The 24729-nt window shown below is 41.6% G+C and overlaps 13 protein-coding genes across 13 annotated transcripts; 6 read left to right on the top strand and 7 right to left on the bottom strand.

Annotated features, from left to right (window-relative positions):
- Positions 1–67: 67 nt before the first annotated feature.
- Positions 68–1504, top strand: C5L36_0B12080 (uncharacterized protein; the record flags this gene model as incomplete). The annotated part of the gene is made up of 1 exon (XM_029465595.1): positions 68–1504. One exon carries the CDS (start codon positions 68–70, stop codon positions 1502–1504), a length of 1437 nt encoding a protein of 478 aa, XP_029321454.1.
- C5L36_0B12070 (uncharacterized protein) lies at positions 1488–1856 on the bottom strand (the record flags this gene model as incomplete). Its single annotated transcript, XM_029465594.1, has 1 exon — positions 1488–1856. The coding sequence occupies one exon, from the start codon at positions 1854–1856 to the stop codon at positions 1488–1490; it is 369 nt and encodes a 122-aa protein (XP_029321453.1).
- A 259-nt stretch (positions 1857–2115) lies between these two features.
- Positions 2116–3291, bottom strand: C5L36_0B12060 (uncharacterized protein; the record flags this gene model as incomplete). Its single annotated transcript, XM_029465593.1, has 1 exon — positions 2116–3291. The coding sequence occupies one exon, from the start codon at positions 3289–3291 to the stop codon at positions 2116–2118; it is 1176 nt and encodes a 391-aa protein (XP_029321452.1).
- Positions 3292–3510: 219 nt separating this feature from the next.
- C5L36_0B12050 (uncharacterized protein) lies at positions 3511–5019 on the bottom strand (the record flags this gene model as incomplete). The annotated part of the gene is made up of 1 exon (XM_029465592.1): positions 3511–5019. One exon carries the CDS (start codon positions 5017–5019, stop codon positions 3511–3513), a length of 1509 nt encoding a protein of 502 aa, XP_029321451.1.
- A 180-nt stretch (positions 5020–5199) lies between these two features.
- Positions 5200–6918, bottom strand: C5L36_0B12040 (uncharacterized protein; the record flags this gene model as incomplete). The annotated part of the gene is made up of 1 exon (XM_029465591.1): positions 5200–6918. The coding sequence occupies one exon, from the start codon at positions 6916–6918 to the stop codon at positions 5200–5202; it is 1719 nt and encodes a 572-aa protein (XP_029321450.1).
- Positions 6919–7132: 214 nt separating this feature from the next.
- Positions 7133–9073, bottom strand: C5L36_0B12030 (uncharacterized protein; the record flags this gene model as incomplete). Its single annotated transcript, XM_029465590.1, has 1 exon — positions 7133–9073. One exon carries the CDS (start codon positions 9071–9073, stop codon positions 7133–7135), a length of 1941 nt encoding a protein of 646 aa, XP_029321449.1.
- A 786-nt stretch (positions 9074–9859) lies between these two features.
- On the top strand, positions 9860–14032 carry C5L36_0B12020 (uncharacterized protein; the record flags this gene model as incomplete). Its single annotated transcript, XM_029465589.1, has 1 exon — positions 9860–14032. The coding sequence occupies one exon, from the start codon at positions 9860–9862 to the stop codon at positions 14030–14032; it is 4173 nt and encodes a 1390-aa protein (XP_029321448.1).
- An 80-nt stretch (positions 14033–14112) lies between these two features.
- C5L36_0B12010 (uncharacterized protein) lies at positions 14113–14838 on the bottom strand (the record flags this gene model as incomplete). Its single annotated transcript, XM_029465588.1, has 1 exon — positions 14113–14838. The coding sequence occupies one exon, from the start codon at positions 14836–14838 to the stop codon at positions 14113–14115; it is 726 nt and encodes a 241-aa protein (XP_029321447.1).
- A 2867-nt stretch (positions 14839–17705) lies between these two features.
- On the top strand, positions 17706–18590 carry C5L36_0B12000 (uncharacterized protein; the record flags this gene model as incomplete). Its single annotated transcript, XM_029465587.1, has 1 exon — positions 17706–18590. One exon carries the CDS (start codon positions 17706–17708, stop codon positions 18588–18590), a length of 885 nt encoding a protein of 294 aa, XP_029321446.1.
- Positions 18591–18711: 121 nt separating this feature from the next.
- Positions 18712–19674, bottom strand: C5L36_0B11990 (uncharacterized protein; the record flags this gene model as incomplete). Its single annotated transcript, XM_029465586.1, has 1 exon — positions 18712–19674. One exon carries the CDS (start codon positions 19672–19674, stop codon positions 18712–18714), a length of 963 nt encoding a protein of 320 aa, XP_029321445.1.
- A 1221-nt stretch (positions 19675–20895) lies between these two features.
- On the top strand, positions 20896–22539 carry C5L36_0B11980 (uncharacterized protein; the record flags this gene model as incomplete). The annotated part of the gene is made up of 1 exon (XM_029465585.1): positions 20896–22539. The coding sequence occupies one exon, from the start codon at positions 20896–20898 to the stop codon at positions 22537–22539; it is 1644 nt and encodes a 547-aa protein (XP_029321444.1).
- Positions 22540–22823: 284 nt separating this feature from the next.
- Positions 22824–23735, top strand: C5L36_0B11970 (uncharacterized protein; the record flags this gene model as incomplete). The annotated part of the gene is made up of 1 exon (XM_029465584.1): positions 22824–23735. The coding sequence occupies one exon, from the start codon at positions 22824–22826 to the stop codon at positions 23733–23735; it is 912 nt and encodes a 303-aa protein (XP_029321443.1).
- A 165-nt stretch (positions 23736–23900) lies between these two features.
- Positions 23901–24641, top strand: C5L36_0B11960 (uncharacterized protein; the record flags this gene model as incomplete). The annotated part of the gene is made up of 1 exon (XM_029465583.1): positions 23901–24641. One exon carries the CDS (start codon positions 23901–23903, stop codon positions 24639–24641), a length of 741 nt encoding a protein of 246 aa, XP_029321442.1.
- Between the last annotated feature and the right edge of the window lie 88 nt (positions 24642–24729).

Below are 24729 nucleotides of genomic sequence, written 5' to 3'. Positions count from 1 at the left end.
CTTTTTTTTTTTTTTTTTTTTGATCCAAAGTATCACTATCTAATTATTGGATTGAAACCTGGTTGTAATGGATACTGAACAGAAACTGAAAACACTAACTGATCTGTATAGAGAGTGTGAATACGACGTTCTCTTGGAGCTTTTAGTTTCATGCGATGGTTCCGTTGAAAAAGTCAAGTCTATTTTAGGCTCACCTGTTCAGGAAGGTGGCAAATATGAGTTAGGTAGCGTAAAACATGGGGTTCGAAGTAGATATTTTCCCATGAAAAATACGGTCAGAGTTACCGGTGCAAAGACGAGTAATACAACTGAAATTGGTAATTTGAAAGCTAGAGAAACTAACACAAAGAATCATACAACCTCTGGAACAGTATCCAGTGTCCAGGCATATTTTCAGAAAGCAACACCAAAACCAACGACTCTTCACAAACGGCCTAACCCAACTTCTATATCTTCAATCATACAATCAAGGACAAAGAGAGAAGTGGATTACTTGGAAGAGATTAGGGAACCGCCAAGAAAAGCGTTGAAACCTTTATCCACTGGAAAAACCATTACATTATATTCCAAAGAACAGGTTGAAGAGATTTTGCCTAACATTAGAATATTCTCTAATTTTCTACCTCAAGACCTATCAGAACAAGTTGTTGACCTACTGCAGAGCCAGAGAATGCTTTTCCGTTCTAAGGAATTCTATATCGCAGGTAGATTATGTACGTCATCACAAAACTCATTGGTCTATACGGACAATGACGATATTGATTATGATCCGGTGTATTCGACAAAAAATATCAAAAGCGTCAAGGTTGCGCCTGCAATCAGAAGGTCACAGGCATATGTTAATGAGAAGGTTAACAAGGTTTTGAAAGAGATTTATGCCGATGATGAGAATGCACCTGACTATATGATAAAAGAAAACTGGACTAGTAACTTTTGCGTTGCTAACTACTACCCTAATAATAAATCACACTTAGATATGCATACTGATAAATTGACAAATATTGGCCCCCTACCCACAATTGCATCACTGACCTTTGGTGCTACAAGATTATTCAGGTTGAAGAGAAGTAACCCCTCCACCTCGACGATTTACCAAATTCCGATTCACAATAATACCTTACTGATTATGTTACCTTCGACGCAGGAACTCTACAAGCATGGTATTCCTACATTGTCGGACTCGTTAATTAAAAAGGATAAAGTACTAGGAACAGCGAGATTCAACTTGACATTTCGAATGGCTTATCCAGAGCTGCAGAAGCAGCATGTATTATGTGATAAATGTAAAAGAAGAATGATCCTTCGAAGGTTATACAAGGGTGAAGACATTGGATATTATATATGGATGTGCATGTCTTCATTTAAAGGACATTCATGCAATGGATTCAAGTATGCCAACTTCAGCAGGAGGGATGGAGTTTTGCGGCTCTCCACTATGCATAAAAATGAAGCCACAAGATGGTTGGATGAATACGAGAGAAAGGATATCAACGCTTCAACTTAACTTCAACAATGTCGATCTTGTCTTGTGCACTTTGCACCTTATCAGTTCTTGTACCGACCCTGATGTCACTTTGTACACGAAAAATGCCCATTTCATGAACACGCTCATGCATTTGGCCAATTAAAGCCATGACATCATCCCATGGCCCTTCAATTGCAGTACCTGCACTGTGCATTTTATATTTCAAGCCACTGTGTTGGATAACTTTCTGTATCTCAACAACATAGTCAGATACAGAAGGAGTGGCTGTTCCAATAGGAATGAGACATATATCGGCAATACAGTTTAGATTGACAGTCATCTTTGCTCTGTTTTGTCCAAACAAATAGCCAGGAAAAGAAAAAGAATGCATGTAAATTCCAATGCGTCCGCAAGATAATGAAGTGATCTTATGGGAAACTCAGGGCCGACGCGGATCTCCAAAGACAAAAAAAAAAGGCGAATCCGGGGAAAGTAACTTATCAGGATAATCGCTATGGGGTATATTATTACACATGTACAATAGTCCGCCATCAAAATGTTTATATTACAGACAATAAGGAAGTTAAAAGGAGTATGTAGGAACAAGGGTATAAGAAAAGACCCTTTTGACAAGATCCAATCATTTCAATTCAGTGACGAAGGTTCCCGAACTTTTCATCAAGGATCTTGTTCTTAGTAGATTTGTACCATGTATTTAATGATTGTTTTTCATGTAAAGCCACAATTATCATGGTCATATTGTCAAAACCAATACCTGTAACGGTATTTGCCATACCAATGCAGCTGTCGAGAACTATTTCACTGATTTCAGTCAGTTTACGGCCGTTAGCTAAATTGTGCCTTATAACGTGAACTAAATTTTGGGACCGATAACAATCCCATATCCCATCACACGCAACAACTATAAACTCATCCTTTTTTCGGTCTAGTTTGTGTATAATGATATCGGGCTCCACAGTAACTTGGAACTCCTCCGGTGGAGTCATTTTAATTCTCCTATTATTTTTAGATTGGTAGAAACGGCCGTGGTTGTTTGTATTATGTAGTTTGAAATTGAAATCCCCAAATGCTCTACTCAATGCTAGGATTGAATTCACTCTATTTTGAGACACAAATCCTCCATCATTATGGATCCTCATTAGTTCTCCAAGGTTTTTGGGTTTATGGTCAAACGAAAGGTTCTTCACTGAACCATTTTGTGAAATAATTGCTCTTGAATCACCACAATTTGCCGTTATGACATATTCTTTAAATATAATCACAACCACCGCAGTAGAGCCGCTGTTATTGTTTGGATCGTAGTAGAACTTATAGTCAACTTTTTGGAAACAGTCTTTCAGAATCTTATTGAAATCAATCAATAATGGCGTTTCCATATTCTCAGGGTCCATTATTTTAGATTTTTCTTTTGAGGAAAGGGCATTAATAGCATCCTCTATGGCAACTTTAATTGTCAAGGGTAAAACCCCACTGACAAACCTTGAACAACTCGTTCCGCCATGTCCATCAAAAACACCATATATGTTGATAGGAATTTCAAAAATGCATTGGTTACTACCGGTGTGTTTATTAGCATTTTCGATATTCTCTTGTCGAGATACAGTGTGATCGTCTCCTTTTTGGGCTGCTTCCTCTTCTGTCTCATTTCTGGCGATCTTTATGTTGATGGTATCCTCAAGGTCACAATATGCGTCTTCCATGTTCAACCTGTAACCCTGCATCTCGCCAATTGAATGTGATAATTGTTGGCGTTCTACCAGAGAAATGTTTTTCTCCGTAACAGGTGTGGACAGCAAGTTCCCCATATTTCAGTTGGATGGGATAGTAAGTAGGGAGGGGTATGGCCCAGAGGGTCTGAGCTCATAAGCCAATAATAGACTCTAGGGAAGTTTTTGATCATAAATTTATCAACAGCGCATTATTGAAAGTCAATCTAATCTTTCTATATTTTCATTTTTAAATACTCGTGATTTTGCTTCATTATACACACTATTTATAGAACATCACTATAAATATAAAGACAACTACTTGCATCTAGAGAGTTCTTTGACAAAGTTTTCACCCCAATAGCTGGCTGTGTACTTAGAGATGTAACGGAACATGTTACGGAAATTACCTGCTTTCTTCTCCTCGGAGATTGTCAACCCTTCATGGATAGCTTCAGCCAGCTCTTCGATGTTCCAAGGGTTAACAATCACAGCACCATTCAAAGATTGGGCAGCACCAGCAAACTCAGAGAGAATAAGCGTACCCTTATTTGCTTGTTGACATGCAATGTATTCATAACTGACCAAGTTCATACCATCTCTTGTTGAAGAGACTAAACAGATGTCACTAACAGCGTAAAGAGAAATCAATTCCTCAAAACTGACGGATTTATGCAGGAAATGGATAGGAACAAATTCAATGGTACCAAACCTTCCGTTTATTCGACCAATCAACTCATTTACGTTGGCTCTGAGATTTTGATACTCTTCGACATCACCCCTCGAAGGAACGGCAACCTGGACTAAAATAACCTTGCCAATCCACTCAGGATGCGTTTCAAGAAACACCTCAAAAGCATGTAATTTTTGTGGCACTCCCTTGATATAGTCTAATCTGTCGACACCAACAATCAACTTACAGTCAGGACCAAATTTAGTCTTCAACTGTTGGATCCTATCCTTTACAGAGTCTTTCTTGAGTCCATTCAAAAATTTATCTACATCGATACCTATAGGGTAAGCGCCAACAGTAATATCTCTATCGTCATAACGAATTCCCTGGGGACTAGTTGGCAATTTCAAGATCCTTTTAACCGACGAAAGGAAATGTCTAGCATAATCGTATGTGTGGAATCCAATCAAGTCACAACCTAATAATCCTTGTAGAATTTCCGCTCTTACAGGTAAGATCCTGTAAATTTCACTAGATGGGAATGGGGTGTGAAGGAAGAATCCAATTTTCACATTCTTCTTATTTGACAGCTTCAACTTTTCCTTCAAAATAGAAGGAACCAGCATGAGATGATAATCATGAATCCAGACAATATCATCGTCCTGAACTCTCTCAATAATTTCTTCAGTAAATAGCTTGTTTGCTTCAATGTAGGCAGCCCAGGCAACCTCATCGAAGTTCATCTCACCAGGATGGTAATGGAACAAAGGCCACAAAATAGAATTGGAGAATCCATTGTAATGTAAGTCTGCAATTTCTTCAGATAACCACACAGGATAACAGTTGAATTGCTCCTTTAAGTTGGACTCAATGGTGCGTTTGTCCCTATCACTGTTGACGCTAATACCTGGCCATCCGAACCATTGAAAGGGGGTTTTCAATCCTTGCAAGGCCGTGACAAGTCCACCAGAGGACATCTGATAACTGTAGGTGTTGCCACTCTCAGGATTTACATCGCCCTCTGGCTTCTGGTTTTCGGTAATTGTGACAGGAATTCTGTTAGAAACGACAAGAACGTTTGGCATTGTTATATAACGAGTGTTAAGCTGTTGTTGAAGAAGAACTGTAGGGTTTTGCGAACAAAGAATTGCCATGTCCCAAACCACAAGAGTGGATAATGCCTGGTTATATATTCTTAATAGTGGAGAGATTTCTCACAATGGAAAGCGAAAGAAAAAAAAAAGTCAAGCCCTGACGTATTTCCTGGAATTTCGGACAGGTTCGTAATTCTTATAAAATACACAAACTATATAGCCTACTAGCCATTAGAAACCCTATAGATTTGCAAAGTGTGAGATATAGTTATAGTAGAAAGAAATAGACTCGAGATGTGTGTGCAGGTCAACTCTTTCGTCTTGTCCGTGAACATTGGAACTAAACATATCGATGGATCCAGGCTGTACCCGGAAGATTCTATCAGTCAAATCCCAGTAGTGTCTGGTATCAGTATTACCGGACATGATGCCAGGAGTAACAATGAATTTCTTGTCTCCTTTTAACATTTTATCAGGGAAAACTTCGTCCTCATAGAAAGACTTGATGATACCGGTGAACTCAAACCAGAAATCATCATTGTCTGGAGATTTCTTGGCTGGAGAAAGACCGTCACTGTAGAACGAGATGACGATATTGCCATCGTCGCTAGCTGGCAAAATTTCCCTTCCGTTGACAGATAATCCAACGTTGTACCTTTCAGCAGCAACCTTACCATGCTTAGTGAATTTTGCCCAAATATCGTCGAAATCGTTACCATAACTGATCCTGTGGTTTACAACTGCACTGACAGATCTTGGCAATGCATTGGATTTGTCACCACCATTAATGATGTCAATTGCCTGCGAAGTTTGAAAATTGTACTTTATGAGCGGGCTCTTACCGAAATAGTCAATGATGATTTCTTTAGAGCCATCATCAAAACCAATTTTTCTAGCAGCATCTGCAATATTTGGAGGTAAACGTCCGTGCTCCCCAACACATTGGAAAAATCCCATCATTGGATTTTCAGGAACAAGCACAGGTTTGTATTGATCTTCTTCATAATCAGATAACAGTTTGGACAGCATACCAATAGAGGTGTGGTCTCTTGGAATAGACGAGTGACCACCAGGCGTGGTGATTTCAACTTTGATGTCAGCATATCCCTTTTCACCATTGATAATCAAGGAGTAATAATCGCCCATGATTTCGGAAAACATAACCGGACCCTCGTCGACGATAGACTCAATAGAGTTAGGACCGAACTTATCGACTAAAAACTGACCAATATGGTATGCACCATCCCAACCACTTTTTTCTTCATCAAAACCAAATGCTAGAATAACTCCCCTCTCGAAGGAGGTTTTCCCATCCTGGATAAGCAATTCTGTTGCTTCCATTAGTCCAATGAGTAAGTTCTTGCAATCAAAGGCACCTCTTGCATGGAAATAAGTACCATCGAAGCTGCCTGACAATGGGTCTTCAGACCAGTCGTCAGGATTGCCAATTGGGACAGTATCCATATGTGCAGCTAACATGATAGGTTTGAGATCCTTGTTTGAACCTTCAAAATAAAACACTAACCCATACTCGTTGACCTTGTTAACCTCTGCAGCTTCATAAACGTTTGGGTACGTTTTTTCTAAATACTCATGAAAATTGGCCATCTTTGTGTAGTTAGTTGTTTTGTCGTACACAATGGTGTCAATTTGTAAGGCCTTTGAGAACCTAGCAATGACACCTTCTTGGAACTTTTTATCGTTCAGAACAAATTGAACTTTTTCACTCTCTTTAATAGGAATCTTACTTGGAATTGGACATAAAGGTTCGTCCGAACTAGGAGGAGATGGTGGTGCTGGTTTTGTTAGGAATCCAGTGAATGGTGTGGCCAACCCGAAAAGTAGAGCTGCAAGGACTAAAATGGCTATTTTTTTTGTTGTAAAGAATTTCTTTTCGCCATTGCCAATATGCAAAACTTCATTTTCCACATGTTCGTACTCTCCTTTAATGACCCTCATGTATAGTTATCGATTGTGTTTATTGATGTTATCTTCACTGTATATTCTGATGGCTTTCTTCTTTATCGCTATAGCCGACATGAGCGGAATTCACCCCTAATTTATAAACTTTTGCTTATTTCTTTTAGTGCAGCTGTTTCGGCCGAGTGTTTTGTTATCATCTTGTTTTTGCTAAGCAATCTCGGGTGTATCGTTATTACATACATCTTATCACCTATACAGTAAAGTAAGACTTCTCTACATCATTAGCATCGTAGACAAACCCAGCATTTCGTCTCACCATCCACGTGTCAACAAAGTCGAAGCTTTTCCATTGATTCCCACTAACTCCGCCTACGGCGGTAGCGGCATCTACAATATCATCTTTACTGAACCAAGTATGGGTGTGGGCTTGATAGTTCCACCCACGGCGATGGAGTTCCTGTGCAGCTAAAAACTGGAAGTAGTCATCGTCGGGATTTGGTGTGGAATCAAAAAAGTTTGTAAATCTTGACGGCGTCCTCAAATTGTAGTAGTAGAATGTGTAAAAGAGCGTATCAAGACTGAACTTTTCAACAATTTTTTTAGAATTGATTATTTCCAGTAGTGGTTCCGATGGGAAATTTGGCTGAGAAACATAAGGGTTGCTAGGACTGTATCTATGAGGCTTATCAGCATCATATGAATCGGGACAATTTAACAATGAGGTCTCCAAAAATGAGGATATTTCGGAGTACACGGGTTGTTTCAATTCACATACCGTAGCAGGTGGTTGAGACTTTTTACTAGGGACATGTAACTGTTCTTGTTTCCTAAACTCAAACATCCTGTTTTTAGCAATCTCGAGGGATTCCAAGTAATTTGTCATAGTAGCAGGAAAAGTCTGCTGGTTTAAGAATGACAGCTCTTCATCAATGTTGTTTACATGTGGATGATTTGCATTGTTATTATTTAGAATTCTCGATGCATTGGCAGAAGCTAACGCATTAATGGTCTCAAGAGATACAGAAGGTTCTGGGATAGTGAATGTATCACAGCTTATATGTTCGGCCCCTCCAGACTGTGACTGCGATATGTTAGAGACTGACTTCGACGGCGTTGAAGTCTGCGCATTTAAAGAAGATATTGATCCTGATATACTGGAAGTTTTCTGTGTTGGAGTAGATGGGCTATTAGTATTTGAGATGGTACCATTTATTGAGGATGCTAATGTAGCATATGAGATCGGAGTCGGTGTGGAAACAGTTGAGGTTTTCTTGGCAGCTGACGATGCAACAGCGGCATATTTTAGCAGTGGTGTTGCTGAAGGTGATGATTTTGGGATCGCTGCAGCCAAGGTGGATGCAAGCAGACCCGTCTTGGAAATCGGTGAGCTTACTTGGGATTGGGACAACTGGGTAACCAAGTTAACGGTTTTTTCCTTCGGTTGAGGTTCTTGAGCTTGTTCCCGCTTATCATCGCCTTTATCTTTGGGTTTATCCTTTGGTTCTTCACTTGTCTTTTCTTGTTCTCTTTCGGTTTTCCTTTCCTTATCACGTTTCCTATCCCGTTCTTTCTCACGCGATGTCGACTTCTCTTTATCAAGATCCTCAGATACAGACTGCGATCTGCTTGAGCTTACGGGAAACTCAGAGTCATCTCCGGGTATCACTGCAAAACTATCCTCCATGTCATCCAGTCCCAACATATCGTAGAATGTATCGTCTTCAATAAAGTTTGGATCCTGATTGGAATCCACATAATAGTCGATATCTTCTTTAATTTCATTGATCTGCTCAACTTCAATATTGTCATTTTCTAGATGCCTTAAGATGGATTCTAACATGCCAATGTGCCACTTATGTCTTCCCAATTTCTCTTGAAGCGTTGCAATTTGTGCTTGCTTTGAAGCGTCCGACTTCTTCTTCTTCAACGTTGACGATATCTGATCTATACTAGCTTCAATTGCTTCCATTTGCAGTTGCAACTCCTCGATCCTTCCCTCAATATATTCAGCAGTTGCCATCTTCTCTTTCTTCCTTGGATCGACAACTTCTACATTCGACGCCAAAGCTTCGTTAGAAAAAGCCTTTGTTTTCATCATTTTTTCCACCTCCTTGAATCTTTCCATTTCTCTTTCAATCAATTTCCGGTGCTCTATAAGCGGTTTCTTGTCTTTCACTTCCGAACCACTCATCCAGTTCTTGATTTGCTCTCTGAATCTCTGAAGCTTTTTGATTTCCTTCTTCAAGTCAGATTCCAGCTTCTCCTTCTGTGACTGGTTCTCACAGTCCTGTAGCTTTTCATAGATAAAATCAAACTCCTCGAGTCCTTCCTTCACTTTCTTGAAAACACGATCAATCTCTCTTTATAATATATATTTTGGCGTTAGTATTTTGTTCTTGAATTGTGCAGATATGAACCATACAAACATCCACTCTCCTCCCCCTCCTTATCATGTATACACATACTGTAACAGCTTTCTCTGTGACATTGTCTTTCTCTCCTGGTACCTTCCTGCCAGAAATAGTATTCTTCAATTCCAAACAGACCGTCTCCTCCTATACATTAGTTCCCAAACAAGGTGAACTTCTTCAACGCCACTGTCAGCACCCACATCGTGCCAGTAAACCTTGGATTTTTCTCTCTTTTCGCGAGAAATTCACGATAGCAAGTTTTAAGGGAAACTAAGCTGAGCCCCTCGGCTTTTTTTTGTTTCTTTTTCCTTTTTTTTTTTTAATTATTTCTTTCTCCTTCCGGTTGCGGCATCTGGAATCTCATTGTGAGTTCAAGACTGAGTCATTTGAGAACAACCAACTTACAAGGGTTAAATAGGTTGTACCAATTTGAAAGCACCGATTTTTTTTTTTGGAACTGTTAGGCACAATTTGTCATCTCTTTAGTCATTTTGTTCTTTTGTTAATTTTGTGATTCCTGCTAATTCATCGTCATCACTCAGTTTTGTCCATCTTAACAATAGACAATGCTAGACACTCAGTTTTGGACAGAGACGTTGGATTCTCCAACTCTCAACATCCTGCCATTTGATTTCCAAAGACCCACAGATGGTTCTATCCAACAAGCAACACTTGAGTTTACAGTTCCAGAGAATACCGATTTTTTGACCGCATTAACCGTATATGCAGTTCTCATCTACAGATTAACCGGTGATGATGATTTGACCATTGGCACAAATGACGAATTTGCACAGAATGAGTTTGTTCTCAGATTAAATATCGATCCAAAGAAAACCTTCAGTGAACTATATCAGTATGTCAAATCCACCTATGAAAATTTCTATTCTAAGCTAGTTCCTATTGAGACTATTGTGAAACAGTTACAATCATCTAAAGATTTGGAAAAACCACCTGCTTTGTTCAAATCGTCTTTTCAGTTCTCCGGCTCTTCGGACTCGTTGAGCACAACTGTTCCAGGTTCTATTAGAGACATGGCCATTTATTTCAATAAGGATTCAGTTGTAACTATTCACTACAACTCTCTTTTATATAAGGAGGAAAGAATTCACTTTTTCTCCGAACAGTTTTCTCAGGTTGTGGAGATTGTCAAGAAGGACAAAAACCAAGTCATTTCTAAAATTTCGTTAATCACACCTGAACAAAGGGCAGTGCTACCAGACCCGACAATTGATCTTGACTGGTCCAATTTTAGGGGTGCAATCCAGGACATTTTTGCAGACAATGCTGACAAGCATCCAGATAGGACATGTGTTGTTGAAACTGCTTCGTTTCTTGATGAAAAATCTAAAGATAGGCACTTCACCTATAGGCAAATCAATGAAGCTTCTAATATTGTTGGTAACTATTTAGTCAAAACCGGTATTAAGAGGGGCGACATTGTGATGATTTATGCTTACAGAGGCGTCGACTTAATGGTGTCTGTCATGGGTGTCCTAAAAGCCGGTGCTACTTTCTCTGTCATTGACCCTGCTTACCCTCCTGCGAGACAAACCGTCTATTTAAAGGTTGCAAACCCACAAGGTATTATTGGAATTAAGAAGGCAGGCGTCATTGATGACTTGGTTGAAAATTACATTAGAGAAGAATTGAACGTCATTACCCGGATTCCGGAAATCGAACTCCAAGATGATGGTTCTATATTGGGTGGAATTGTAAACGGTAAAGACATTCTAGCTGAATATGAACAATACAAGTCTCAAAGAACAGGTGTTGTTGTTGGTCCGGATTCTAACCCTACCTTATCATTCACGTCGGGATCTGAAGGATTACCAAAGGGTGTTCTTGGTAGACATTTCTCACTTGCCTACTACTTCCCATGGATGGCTAAGACCTTCAACTTGTCCGAAAACGATAAATTCACGATGTTGTCAGGTATTGCCCATGATCCTATCCAAAGAGATATGTTTACACCTTTGTTCCTTGGTGCAACCTTGCTTGTTCCAACTCAAGATGATATTGGTACTCCAGGAAAACTAGCCGAATGGATGTCCAAGCATGGTGCCACGGTTACTCACCTAACACCAGCAATGGGTCAATTGTTGAGCGCACAAGCTACAGCTGACATCAAGAGCTTACACCATGCCTTCTTTGTTGGTGATATTTTAACAAAGAGAGACTGTCTCCGTTTGCAAACGCTAGCAGAAAACTGCTACATTGTTAACATGTATGGTACCACCGAAACCCAAAGGGCGGTTTCATATTTTGAAATTCCAAGCCGTTCTAAAGACTCTCATTTCTTAGAAACCCAGAAAGATATTATGCCCGCGGGTAAAGGTATGCTGAACGTCCAGTTATTAGTTGTCAATAGAAATGATAGAACTCAAACCTGTGGTATTGGTGAAGTTGGTGAAATTTATGTCAGAGCAGCGGGCCTGGCCGAAGGCTACAGAATGAACGATGCTTTGAATAAGGAAAAGTTTGTTAACAACTGGTACGTTCCAGTCGATAAATTCATTGCCAAGGATAAAGAGATTTCTAAAAACGAGCCATGGAGGGAATTCTGGAAATTACCAAGAGATAGACTATATAGAACTGGTGATTTAGGAAGATACTTACCTGATGGTAACTGTGAATGCTGTGGCCGTGCAGATGATCAAGTTAAGATTAGAGGCTTTAGAATCGAATTGGGAGAAATTGATACACATATCTCTCAGCATCCTTTGATCAGAGAAAACATTACTTTGGTGAGAAAAGATAAGAATGGTGAACCTTTACTTGTGACATTCCTTGTCCCTAAGGCTGTTGATGAATTAGCAAATTACAAGAATGTCACCCCGGAGACAGAGGCCATTGAAGATCCGATCGTTAGAGGATTAGTGGAGTATGCTGAATTGATTAGGGATCTAAAGCTGCACTTAAAGAAGAGATTAGCCTCATATTCTATTCCAACTATAGTTATTCCAATGACGAAGTTACCTTTGAACCCTAACGGTAAAGTCGATAAGCCAAAATTACAATTACCATCTGAGAAGCAGTTGGCGCAAGTTGCTCAAATTTCTGCTGCAAATGACACATCAGATGCCGAGTTCACTGAAATGGAGGCAAAGATTAGAGACTTATGGATCACTGTTTTGCCAAACAGGCCTTCCACTATTCACCCAGAGGACTCATTCTTTGACTTGGGAGGTCATTCTATTTTAGCAACTAGAATGATTTTTGAATTGAGAAAAAAACTATTCATTGATGTTCCATTAGGGACTATTTTCAAGCACCCAACCATTTCATCATTTGCTTCAGCAGTTCAAAGGTTATCAAACATGGAAGATGGTTCTGAAACAGCGGAAAATGATGCCGTGGAAAATGAAAACGCCTCAAAGATTGATTATTATGAAGACGCGGTTAAACTTTCAAAGACCCAATTGAAACATACATATCAGACATTGGAGAGACTTGATCCTTCGAAAGAAATCAATATTTTCCTTACTGGTGCAACAGGTTTCTTGGGTACTTTCATTGCGAAGGAACTATTACAGCGTTCTGAACTCAACATCAAAATCTATGCACATGTTCGTGCCAAGGATCCTGAAACAGGTCTCCAAAGATTAATTAAGACCAGCAAGACTTACGGTGTTTGGGATAATTCTTACAAGTCTAAGCTTGAAGTTGTTCTAGGCGATTTGTCGAAGCCCCAGTTTGGATTAAGCGACGAATCTTGGAATAAACTATCTTCCACAATTGATGTCATTATCCATAATGGTGCTCTTGTCCATTGGGTTTATCCTTATGACAAATTAAGAGACGCAAACGTCATTTCTACAATTAATGTTTTAAACATGTGCTCCGAGGGTAAGGCCAAGCATTTTACATTTGTTTCAAGTACTTCAACTGTCGATGTTCCACACTATGTTGCATTAGGTGCAAGTTTACATTCTAAGGAGAAGGATATCGGCGGGATTCTTGAGTCCGATGATCTGATGGCAGCCAAATCGGGATTAGGTACAGGATATGGTCAGTCCAAATGGTCTGCTGAGTTTATAATCCGTCGTGCTGGTGAGTTGGGCCTAAGGGGTGCTATTATTAGACCTGGTTACGTCCAGGGCTTCAGTGAGTCAGGTGCGGCAAACACCGATGATTTCTTGTTGAGAATGCTGAAAGGGTGCGTTGAAGTTGGTTCTTACCCTGAGATTACCAATTCTGTGAATACCGTTCCCGTTGACCATGTTGCCAGAATTGTTGCGGCCTCTGCATTGCACCCTCCAGCTAAAACAGGTGAGAAATTATCCGTTGTTCAGGTCACTGGCCATCCAAGGATTAAGTTCAATGAGATGCTAGCTGCGCTAAACGACTTTGGTTACGAAGTTAGAAAAGAGGAATACCGTGCATGGTGTAAGACATTAGAAAAATTTGTTATTGATGATGGCAATGATAATGCGTTATTCCCATTATTGCACATGGTTCTCGGCAACTTGCCAGAAGACAGTCTGGCTCCTGAATTGGACGATAGAAATGCCCGTGAGGTTTTAGCCGAAGACAAAAAATGGTATGGCAGTGACGATGCCAAACATGCTAGAGGTGTCACAAAGGAAGTTTTAGCGGTATATGTCTCTTATCTAATCAAAATTGGATTTTTACCAAAACCTGAAAAGACACCAACAGTTGCAATTCCTGATGTTAAAATCAGCGAAGAATCGATTGAGTTAATTAGATCCGGTGCAGGCGCTAGAACAAGTGCCAACTGAGTTCTACGGCTTAACTTGAATACAATTATATACATACATATATATATATAGTTCACGTCTCGTGTATTTAGAGTTCCATATTAGTTTCTAAGTAATTCCTCAATGAGCGTGTCGGCTTTGACTGTTTTTGTGACAATTCCTTGGACATGTTGCGGCCTCACCATTCCATACCAAACCATGGTTCCGTTGGGCTTATAAATCAAAACATTGCCAGCATACACATGGCCGCCAATGTGGCTGATATACCCGAGCTCCACATTGAGTTTTTCCCTATGCAGAACTTTCTCAAATTCATCATGTACAAGTTCCCCCACGACACCACATCTCACATCACGCTCTGCGTGTCCGCATATTAAGATTAGTGGTTTTTCAAAAGCGGTAACTGAAAGGGTTTCATTTGTAGCCAGCTCTCCGTCCATGGCCTTGACGAACTTACTATAATTGGCCGAGTTGTCTTTGAATGTCACTTTCTTCGAGTCGGGATAAACCAACACCTCGACATGACCGGTTTCGGTTTCGGGACATAGGGTTGACATGCTGAACAGGTTACCATTTCCCCTACCAACAGCGCCGAGGTTCCTCATCACGGGATATGCCTCCACTTTCTTCGGCCAGTCCTTATTGGAAGTTTCCGATAAGACAATCACGTGTTTTGCCAGTGGAGGGGCAGTGTTTCTGATGGAGAATGGAGGAGATTTCAAGTCCAATTCTGGAGGTGGTTGACAGAATGTGCATCCGGTATCATACTTTGGAGGCGGGCATCGAGACACCAGTTTCAGTGTAGATTGGAAACGACGGAACTGCATCGCTTGTACAATGGTACTATGTCTATGGCGATCTCCACACTCTTCCCGAGGTGTTTATGTGTATGTGTTTGTGCATGTATATATATTTACATGTACAATCCATAGACTGTGAAGATTAAGGAGATAAAACGGAGATTATCGAAAAGAGTGTGAAATTTGCGTGGCGGGGAATTTTCCCCAAGGGGAAAGAATTCCGAGGGCAGCAAGAAACTCACCGAGTGAAGCGCAACTATAAAATTGGCAATCAACGTGTTGGACACAGAAGGAAGTCAAGCAGCTGTATCAAGACGGGCAAGAGTATATTTGTGCTTGGCCACGGGCGTGGGAGTGGAAGCGGAAGCATCTAACAAGAAGTTGTATTAATGGTAGTAGAAGTAAACAGAGTAATAAATATATCGACAGTTATAATGATAATAGAGGTAGTGGAAATAAGTGTACGAAAAAGAGCAAGAGCACATGCAGCTCGACCATCTTTACGATGACAATGCAGCAAGAACTATGTCTGTGATCAAGCAGGCGCATGCCGATGCTATCACTAGGCAACGGATGTTGTTTGACTTTTGTTGTTCCTCCTGCTGGACATAAACCATTGGGGGTTGCTGTGAGGAATCTCCGTACCCTTGTGGGGGTTGGTACGCATGCTGCGGTTGCTGTTGGTAATAATCTTGCTGTGCCTGCCCTTGCGGATCATACTCTGGAGGCGGAGCCTGTGGATGTTGCTGTGGATGTTGCTGTTGATCTTGTTTTTGTTGTTGATGTTGTGAATACATCTGGTCACCGATTTAGGTATGCTTCTATCGGATTTATTGGCGGAACAATAGAACGAGCAAGTCAGATATCACTCGTTGGTTCTATAGAGCAAGTTTTGCTAGTCCAGAATCTCACGCGTTTCCTCCTTAGGGCAGGCAACATTTTGAGAACAAACAAGGACAAACAAAAATTGCTGTGTCACGTGACATGCTGACGGAGATGTGTGTTTTCGGTATAGACGGTTGGCTATGTATTTCTGTATTGAAGTGGATGTGACACTGCAGGACGGAGATGGGGGGAGCTGTTAGAAGTAGGGTGACCAACGAGGCCAAGAGGAGAGGGAAAGGGGGTCGTGTGTGTGTATGCGTGTATGTGTTTCCCCCATTAGAAGAGAAAACATGCATTCAATAGGAGGTTCAAGGACAAACAAGCAAGGAAGGTGCCCATGCATGCCATACAGCAGTCTTCGTTGTTTGTAGTTTGTGGCTGCTGTTGCTGGACGTAGATCACCTGCGGTTGTTGTGGGTACTGGGCGTGTCCCTGTGGTTGGTAGTACTGTTGAGGAGGCTGCTGCTGGTAGTATCCCTGTTGTTGTGGGGGTTGTTGGTAGTATTGAGGCGGCGGCTGTTGTGAGTAACCCATTAGTTGGTGTAAGTTGGGAGCTCTGAGGTTGGCCTAGTGGAGACTGTCTTTCTACTCCAGAGAGACTTGCCTTGAGTGGAACAAATACAGTGAGGAAGAAAAGCAACCATGCGCAACAGCGAGAAGGTGATTTGAGAATGTGACACTTTCGAGAAGAATCTATTCTGGCTGTAGTAAAGAGCCTTTGAATGCAGAGTACGAGTCATGGCCATGTTCAAATACAGGAGGGGTAGATGGAGGACATTGTCTTGTGATGATTTCTCAATGGCCATAACTTGGCGGGGAGAGAAGAGGGGGGGGGGGAGTGTGTCTTGTTTTTGCTTTATATTTTTTTTTCTTTCTTTGTTTCATTCTAATGTAGTTGTTTTTTCAAGAGATACATAGATATTGGTACACACAGAGATAAGGACAATGTTTCTTCAAGAGGAGATGCAGCTAGCCGTTGTGTTGGACCTCTGCTTAGTAGTTGATGCAGAGAACAGAGAGTAGAGAGTAGATAGTAGAGAGTAGAGGGTAGAAGGTAGGCTATGGACAAGTTAAGCGGCGTTGTCAGTGCTAGAAGAGACAGCAGAGGTTCAAACAAAGTAACGTTGAGAGACATCCACAAAATGCCCCACAGCAACACCCGCAGCAGCTGTCGTTGTTGCTATTCTGCGGCGGCTGCTGCTGCTGCACATACACGACCTGGGGCTGCTGTAGGGGGGGCTGGTAGTACTGTGGACTCTGTTGGTAGTATTGCGGGTGGTGGTGGTGGCCCATGTTGGTGGTGTGGACGGCAACGGGGCAGTGTTTGTCACTGTAGAATGTTAGACATGGGAACAGGAGGGTTATATATAGCCTGTACAGAGAGACAATATGAAGAATAAAAAGGAGTGATTCCGTATAAGCCTCCAATTCCTTCTGCTAAGCCTTTTCCTTTACAAGGGTTCAATGTCGGTATTGTGCGGGGGCATTGGCACGCTGTGTGTGTGTGACAAAAAAGTAACACCTTCCATAGTTTACATTGTATTACACCACACTGGACTACACTATGTTATGGCACGTTATAGTACAGTTTATTCTTCTGACCTAAATGTCTTCTTCTGACTTCAATGTCTTCTTTTTGCTGCTCTTCAGCAGATTTAAAAATCTCGGTACAGTGAAACGGTTCCATAAAAGGAAAAATGTAAGAGAAAAAAAAAAGAAAAAAAAAACGGTTTTCACTTCCATTCGCGCCGTTGCGACGCGTCGCCAAACTTGGATTTCCTTGAAAGTCCGTCAACCTCTCTTGTTGCCGTCACGTGACTTGTATGGGGATTTGTTTAAACGAATTGCTGCTGGTGGAAAAAGCCCGTTCCGTCAATGAGACACTACTGTGGCTGTTATCAGATGTCGTTGTACGTTGTATATAACCACCATCACCTTCTCTGGGCCAATCTCCTCATTGACGATAGTTTGTTAAAGTATACACTGTAGACCCATTCTGCCGCTTTGCAATGTCTGCCGTTACTCTCTCCAAGACTCTCCAAGTGGCACTGCTGCAATTCCACTGTGGTGGAGACAAGACGGCCAATCTCGCCAAAGTGACCCAATTCATCGAGAGGGCGATCCAACACGATCCAAAACCACAACTTCTTGTTCTGCCTGAATGTTTCCAATCTCCATATGCCGTAGACCAATTTGCAAATTATGCAGAACGTATCCCAGAGGGGGAAACTAGCACGTTTTTAAGTGAACAGGCGAAAAAGTACAATGTCTCTATCATTGGAGGTTCGATTCCGGAAATCGACGACAATGACGGCGGTATCTACAACACCTCTCTTGTTTTCAATCCCAAGGGGGAAATCGTTGCCAAGCATCGTAAGGTGCACCTCTTTGACATTTCTATTCCGGGCGGAATCACGTTCAAGGAGTCTGATTCTTTAAAACCGGGCAACAAGGTTACAGTTTTCGACATTCCAGAAATCGACACCAGATTCGGCTTAGGTATTTGCTATGATATCAGGTTCCCGGAATTGGCCATGATTGCAGCCAGACGTGGCGCTGGTATTATGGCTTATCCCGGTGCATTCAATACCGTGACAGGTCCTAAATTCTGGTCAAAGTTTGCCGTTGCCAGAGCTATTGACAACCAAAACTACGTGTTGATGTGTTCCCCCGCTCGTAACCCACAGGGCGGCTATCAGGCTTATGGCCATAGCATGGTGGTCGATCCAGATGGTGAGATCCTCGTTGAGGCCGGCCATGAGGAAACCATCGTTTATGCAGAACTGAAGAAGGACGTTGTTGAAGAAACGAGAAGAAATATTCCCTTCAGTGTTCAAAGAAGATTCGATGTTTACAGTGACGTTTCTAAAGATCCTGTTGTTTCTGCTTTGTAAAATTAATTTATACTCATCGTATATTTGAAAGAACAACACGCTGGGAAATATAAAGAAAAATAAAGGCATTACAGTCGTAAGGTGCTGCATAAATTGTTGAATTAGATCAGACTAACACCATTTACACAAAAGTTGGAATCTCAGCCCCCCATGTCCATGGGTCGTTGAATCTCAGATTCATGTCTAGACCGGTGATCTTGTTCATATCTTCCTCATCCAACTGGAAGTCATTCACCGAAAAGTTCTCCAAGAGTCTCTCCTTCCTGTTGGACTTTGGAATAACCAAAACGCCATTTTGGGTGGCCCATCTCAACAACACCTTGGATGTGGAAACATTATGTTTGGCTGCAATCTCCTTGATGGTGTCGTGTTCAAACAATGACACAGTATCCTTAGCCTTTGGATGGTCCAATTCAAGGAATGATTGCGGGCCAAAGGAGGAATATGCTACAACATGGATGCCGTTATCCTGTGCGTATTTAACCAACCTTGGTTGAACGAGGTATGGATGGTGTTCAATCTGTAACAACTGTGGCTTGATTCTGGCGCTCCTTAGCAAATCCTGAACTAGGGCACCATTGCAGTTTGAGATACCAATCGATTTAACTTTACCTTGGTCAACCAAATTCTCCATTGCCTTCCAAGTAACAGAGAGAGGAACATCTTCAAATTCCCATCCATTTTCACCACAGTAAAATCCAGGTGGGTACTTCTTCTCAATTGGAACAAACTTTTGCGCAATTGGGAAATGAATGTAAAAGATGTCAAGGTAATCCAAGTCCAAGTCCGACAAAACCTTGTTGATGGCAACCTCCACATTCTTGGGATCGTGGAAACTGTTCCATAGCTTGGAAACTACAACTAGGTCTTCCCTCTTGACAATTCCCTCCTTAATTGCTCTCTTGATGCCCTGGCCAATCTCCTTCTCGTTACCATAGTCTTGGGCACCATCAAACAGTCTGTATCCAATTTTGATGGCCTCGTAGATTTGGTCAGCTGCAACCTCATTGACAAGTTTCCAGCATCCAAAACCAACTTGAGGGATCTTGATACCGTTGTTCAAAGTAACGTAGACTTGGGACATTGTGTTTAAGCTTTAAAATAGTTTAGTTTGGTTTAATTTGATATAATTTGATTTAGTTCAATCCAATTGCAGTTGGGTTGAGAATTTTAAAATAATTATGATGTTCAGAGTTGTAATTAGATGTTAGGAATATGGAACAATCAAGTAGAGGGAAATTGTATAAAGAAGGTGTCCACATCTCCGCCTTTTATATCTCACCGCTGTGCGAGATCTCCGTTTGCGGAAAAAATGACATCACGTTTCTCCAACCTTCTGTTGCATTCTGATGCGGTTTGTCCGCTCTTGGTATTGGCTTGTCGGGTAAAATAAACAAACAGCCATGCCCTTTACAACGATGCATCTCCCTGGAGTGGAGAATATAAGGTGATAATAGTGGGAATGGTGATGAGGTTAATTATAATGATTTCAATGATGATGATTTTAACGATGATTACGGGAGTGGGGGTAGCAAACCCTTTAAAGGACATGCCAAACTCTCGTATTGGCTGATGTATAGGGCTGTCAACACAAACACGCCGGAGTTATAGGCCGCTCCATCTCCTATTGTAGCAGGTTCCAACATCCTTTGGCCTCAACAACACTTATCTCGGCCATCTCTTTCCCCCTTCCAACTGCACGGTATTTGTTTCTTGCAGTGTCATTATCAGGAACATTGACACCTTCATTTGTCTCAACTATTCATCTTTTACCATGTACATCTCAACTATTCATCTTTTACTATGTACTTCTCAACTAGACACCTCTTACCCCTTCATTAGTATCCCTTGTTTCTTGCATTCCATTACGCCGCCTTGCGGCTTGGACCATTACAAACACCCTGGATTTGCTCATACATCTCCTCTACTCGTGTTCATGGATGGATTCACTCTAAAATCACACTCTCTACACCGGCTTGGTATACACTACCACGCCCCTTCTCTTGCCATTCTCAAACATGTGATGTCTTTGCCTTGCACGTCAAATCAGATTGGAAAAAAAAAACAAAGAGACAGAGAGAAAAACACTGGAGGAAATAAGTGCAGAGCCTCCTCTTCTTTCTTCTTCTCTAGAATTCTTTTTGTTTTCCATTGCCATGCCATGTCTTTTTTTTTGTTTTGCCTCACACTTTAAATGTAAATTCGCCTTTCAGTTTATAAACATTGCCTTTGGTTGTTCTGTGCAGCATAACCGGATTCTTCCTTGGACTTCTTCCTCTAACAGACAGACAGAGACACACACACAATGAGCATCCCCCCACCATACGCAGAACCTGTCAATGGCAGGTATGACTACTCGGTCCTTCCTCCATATGACGAGGGAGACACCAAGTGGGACTTTGAAATCCCAGAGAAACCCGTTCCGGCGCCAGAATACGATGACGCCTTCCCCATCAACGAACCGGTATACAACGACAAAGTCTTTACGTACATTTTCACCATTGTGGTGATAGCGTTTACTGGACTGGCACATTACTCGTACAAGAGTCTATCAAACAACCACACATTCTGGGACACCTCCACCAATAGCAATGATATGGGGGCTCAGCTTACAAAGTCCGCAAGGTATTTGTACATGTTTGTCTCAGTTACAACAATAACTCCCCTGGTTTGTTCGACCTTTTTGCTTCTCCTAGTCTACCTCTGTCCAACTGCCTTTATTATCATCTCATTTCTCCTTGTGCCCTTATCCTTGTTCACATTTGCATTCTCATCCTTCTGGGCAGGTGCAATCCTTCCTGCCCTCTTGTTTGGTGTCTTGGGTACTTTGATGATGGCTTTTATGTTCAATAATTTTAGCAGGTTTTCCTTTTCTGCACTCATGCTCAAATTGGTGGTATCGGCAATGACAAAATACCCGTCAACCATTCTTGTCTCCTTCATGTCCTCTATTATTACCGCATTCATTTCCATAGTTTATATGGTCTCACTAGTTATGATTGTTAACTGGAGAACTCTAGGCGATGATACAAACTGCCCTCATACAAATGGTAATGACGTTTGCGTTTCAACTGTGTCCATATTCGTTTACCTCTTTGCAATGTTTTCCGGCTTTTACATTTTCCAGGTATTACAAAATACAACCCACGTCATCTTGGCCGGAGTGTTTAGCTCTTGGTATTTCTTTGATACTTATCCCGAACAATCCAAACCGAAAACACCTGCGTTCGGGGCAATCCGCCGTGCATTCACATACTGTTTTGGATCTATCTGTTTTGGATCTTTACTTGTCTCCCTAGTGCAGACACTCAGGATGTCACTGCAACTAGTGAAATCCAGGTTACAGTCAATTAGACAGCAGGACAACGAGTCCAATGGCGATGCATCTCTGCTTACTTGCTTCTTGCTCTGTTTTGTCACGATTTTAGAATGGATTGCCAGAGAGTTTGAATATTGGATGCAATGGTTCAATAGGTACGCATATTCCTACCTTTCAATGTATGGCAAACCATACCTCGCATCTGCTAGAGACACCTTTGAGATTTTGAAATATAAAGGAATGGACATTTTAATCAATGATTCATTGATTGGATCTGCTATTTCCTTCTATTCGTTGCTTTCCATGGGCATAACCGGGTTGGTGCTCTACATAACCTTCCAAGGTTCGAATTTACAGGAAATGGGTCCTGAAATGTTGACCATTGGGTTATTCGGTGGGTTGCTGGTTGCCTATTTCATTGTTTCTACAACAATCAACTGCCTGGACGTTGGGTTTGTTACATTCACTATTGGTCTGGCCGTGGATCCAGAGGCATTCACCAGAACCGATGCGGGAAACGCTACTGCCACTAGCATCGAGAGATTGCAGGCATGGGAGAAGATGAACGTTTACTATCCTGGTATCAGAGAACGAGTGGTTGTCGACTGGCCCGAGGAGGCCATCCCTTAAATAGTGTTTTTATAAACTGTCATCATGTACACTCGCAAAACACAAAATACAACCTGCTGTAGAAGGTCAGCTTTGACTGGTTCTGCGTTCCCGTGGTGTCTGTTCTGATATAAAGTACGGAATTACTTCACTACCCAGGAGAAAAAGAGATGAGAAGTGAGAAAAAAAAAAGTCTGGAGTTGACGTACAGCAAAACCAGCATGGACACTACCATATGAACGATACTACGCCTCTTCCACGTTCCAAGGGACCAATAGTTATCAGATACATCGATAAAACACACAATGGAGAAGTTTTCTGTCTACTCTGACAAAACAACGGGGATTTCTCCCTTTGTTCCTGCCAATATCCATCCAACACTGGCAACGTATATATTCCATGTATTTTTGATTCCAATCAAGATTGTTGTTGTTCTCCCCGTGGTGCTGCTCTATCCGCTATTCACACTCACATCGGGACTGACGAGGGTTTTCTTGGACATCCTGCTTGCATACTTCTTCAACGTCTGTGAACAGGAGCTCCTTGTAGACGGTATCAGAAAATCCGATGAAGCTGGTAAACTAGCCAACACTCCCTCACTCGGCGATGTTGTATTTGTCAATGCCAACGGGCCACTTGACTACTTTGTTTGGAAAATGCAGTGCCAATACCCAAACAAAATAAAGGTGGGGGTGGCTACGGATGAAGGCGTTGTTCTTGTTCCAAACGCCAGTGGCTGGTTCGGGTGGTGTTTCGGCGGATCTCTACAAGTACCTAAATCTTGGAAGTTGCTCAATCCTGAAACCATCAAGGAAATCACCCTCTTTGTTGTCATTGAGGGCACCATAAGCAATGGCAAGGGTGTGCTCTCCGTGCCACCACACTTTGACGTTGAGGAATTTTTAAAAACAATCAAAACTGCAGCTTCTAAAGCCAAGGTTCTCAGCACAAAGGTGAGTCCTGTTGGAATCTCCGAAACCGTTATCCCGACAAACAAGTGGTATTGGTGGTTCGTCAATTTTGGAAGTATTTCCATGAACCTGAAATACAGACTAAAGCTTTACAATCTCGACTATAAGGAACTCGACATTGACAGTATTAGAACAGCACTGGCCAACGGCGGGAAAATGAAGCTCCTGAGCAAGAACATGCACATCAATACAAAGAGGGACTACCTGGTTGCCGTGGCCATGAACAACGAGAAGAAGAGAGTGTAAACCAGTCCACTTCTCCCACCGTTTGTGTAGATCTCCAGAAAGTAGAAACTTTTCAGTTTGTACACGTAAAAGTAAATTCTCGACTCCTCTTGAAAACAGCGATTTTCCAAGTTAAACACAAAGTTCCTTTCCACACGTTGTCTTTGTGATTTGTAGCCAACAACGATGGGCTCCGAGGAAACACTGACTGAAACCATCATAGAAACAGTCACATCGACTCTGGCCGATGTGACATCTGCCGCAACTGCAACTGCTACTGCTACTGCTACTGCTGAAGATGAGTTTGTGCCTCCTGTTATTTCTATTTCCATCACCACACCATTACTCTACCTCGGGATCCTGGTCTTGACAATCATAATGTTCTCTGTCTATCATCGTCGCTCGAAGATTCAGTCCTTGCAAAAGCTATCCAGTGATTCGTTGTTTTTCCCAACATGCGACGTCGAAACAAATCAGGATTTAATAACACCAGATTCTGTCCCTGCTGTGCTGTACCACGACTTGAAAGGTATCGATGCACATGAAAAAATGTTGAAAGTAGCATTGGTGAACCGTGCTGCCGAGTCCATGCGCCGTATAATGAAATTGAAGGAAACAGAACCATCGATTATGGTGCTATACACGCGTGGGTTGATTGGCGATGATAGTTATAAAAGATACAAAATACAAGCCAAATTACAAGACCAAGAAATGATGCAAGTTGCACAAGAAGCAGAGTCCTTCAAACAGGGATGGTCTAGGATTATATTTGCCAATGCGCAAGAGGTAATGATGAACCTGGCCTTAAGGAGAAGAATTGCTGCTATTGGCGAACGTAAAGAAACTTTTGATCGTTTAGAAGTGAAGGGAGTGGAACCAATCCTTGAGTCTATTCAAAAGCGTGTCGCTTCTTTCAAGGCAAAATAAACCAACAAACTTTTTAATTAGTCGTGTATCCTTATATATGCAAGTAATTTTACAAAATCAGCCTTTTCTTATCTGAAAAGAAAACAAA

This window comes from Pichia kudriavzevii, chromosome 2, assembly GCF_003054445.1.
Source record: "Pichia kudriavzevii chromosome 2, complete sequence".
In the NCBI taxonomy this organism is placed as follows: Eukaryota; Fungi; Ascomycota; class Pichiomycetes; order Pichiales; family Pichiaceae; genus Pichia; species Pichia kudriavzevii.
The sequence above is the reverse complement of the archived record's forward strand: the minus strand, read 5'-3'. Positions and strand labels throughout refer to the sequence as shown.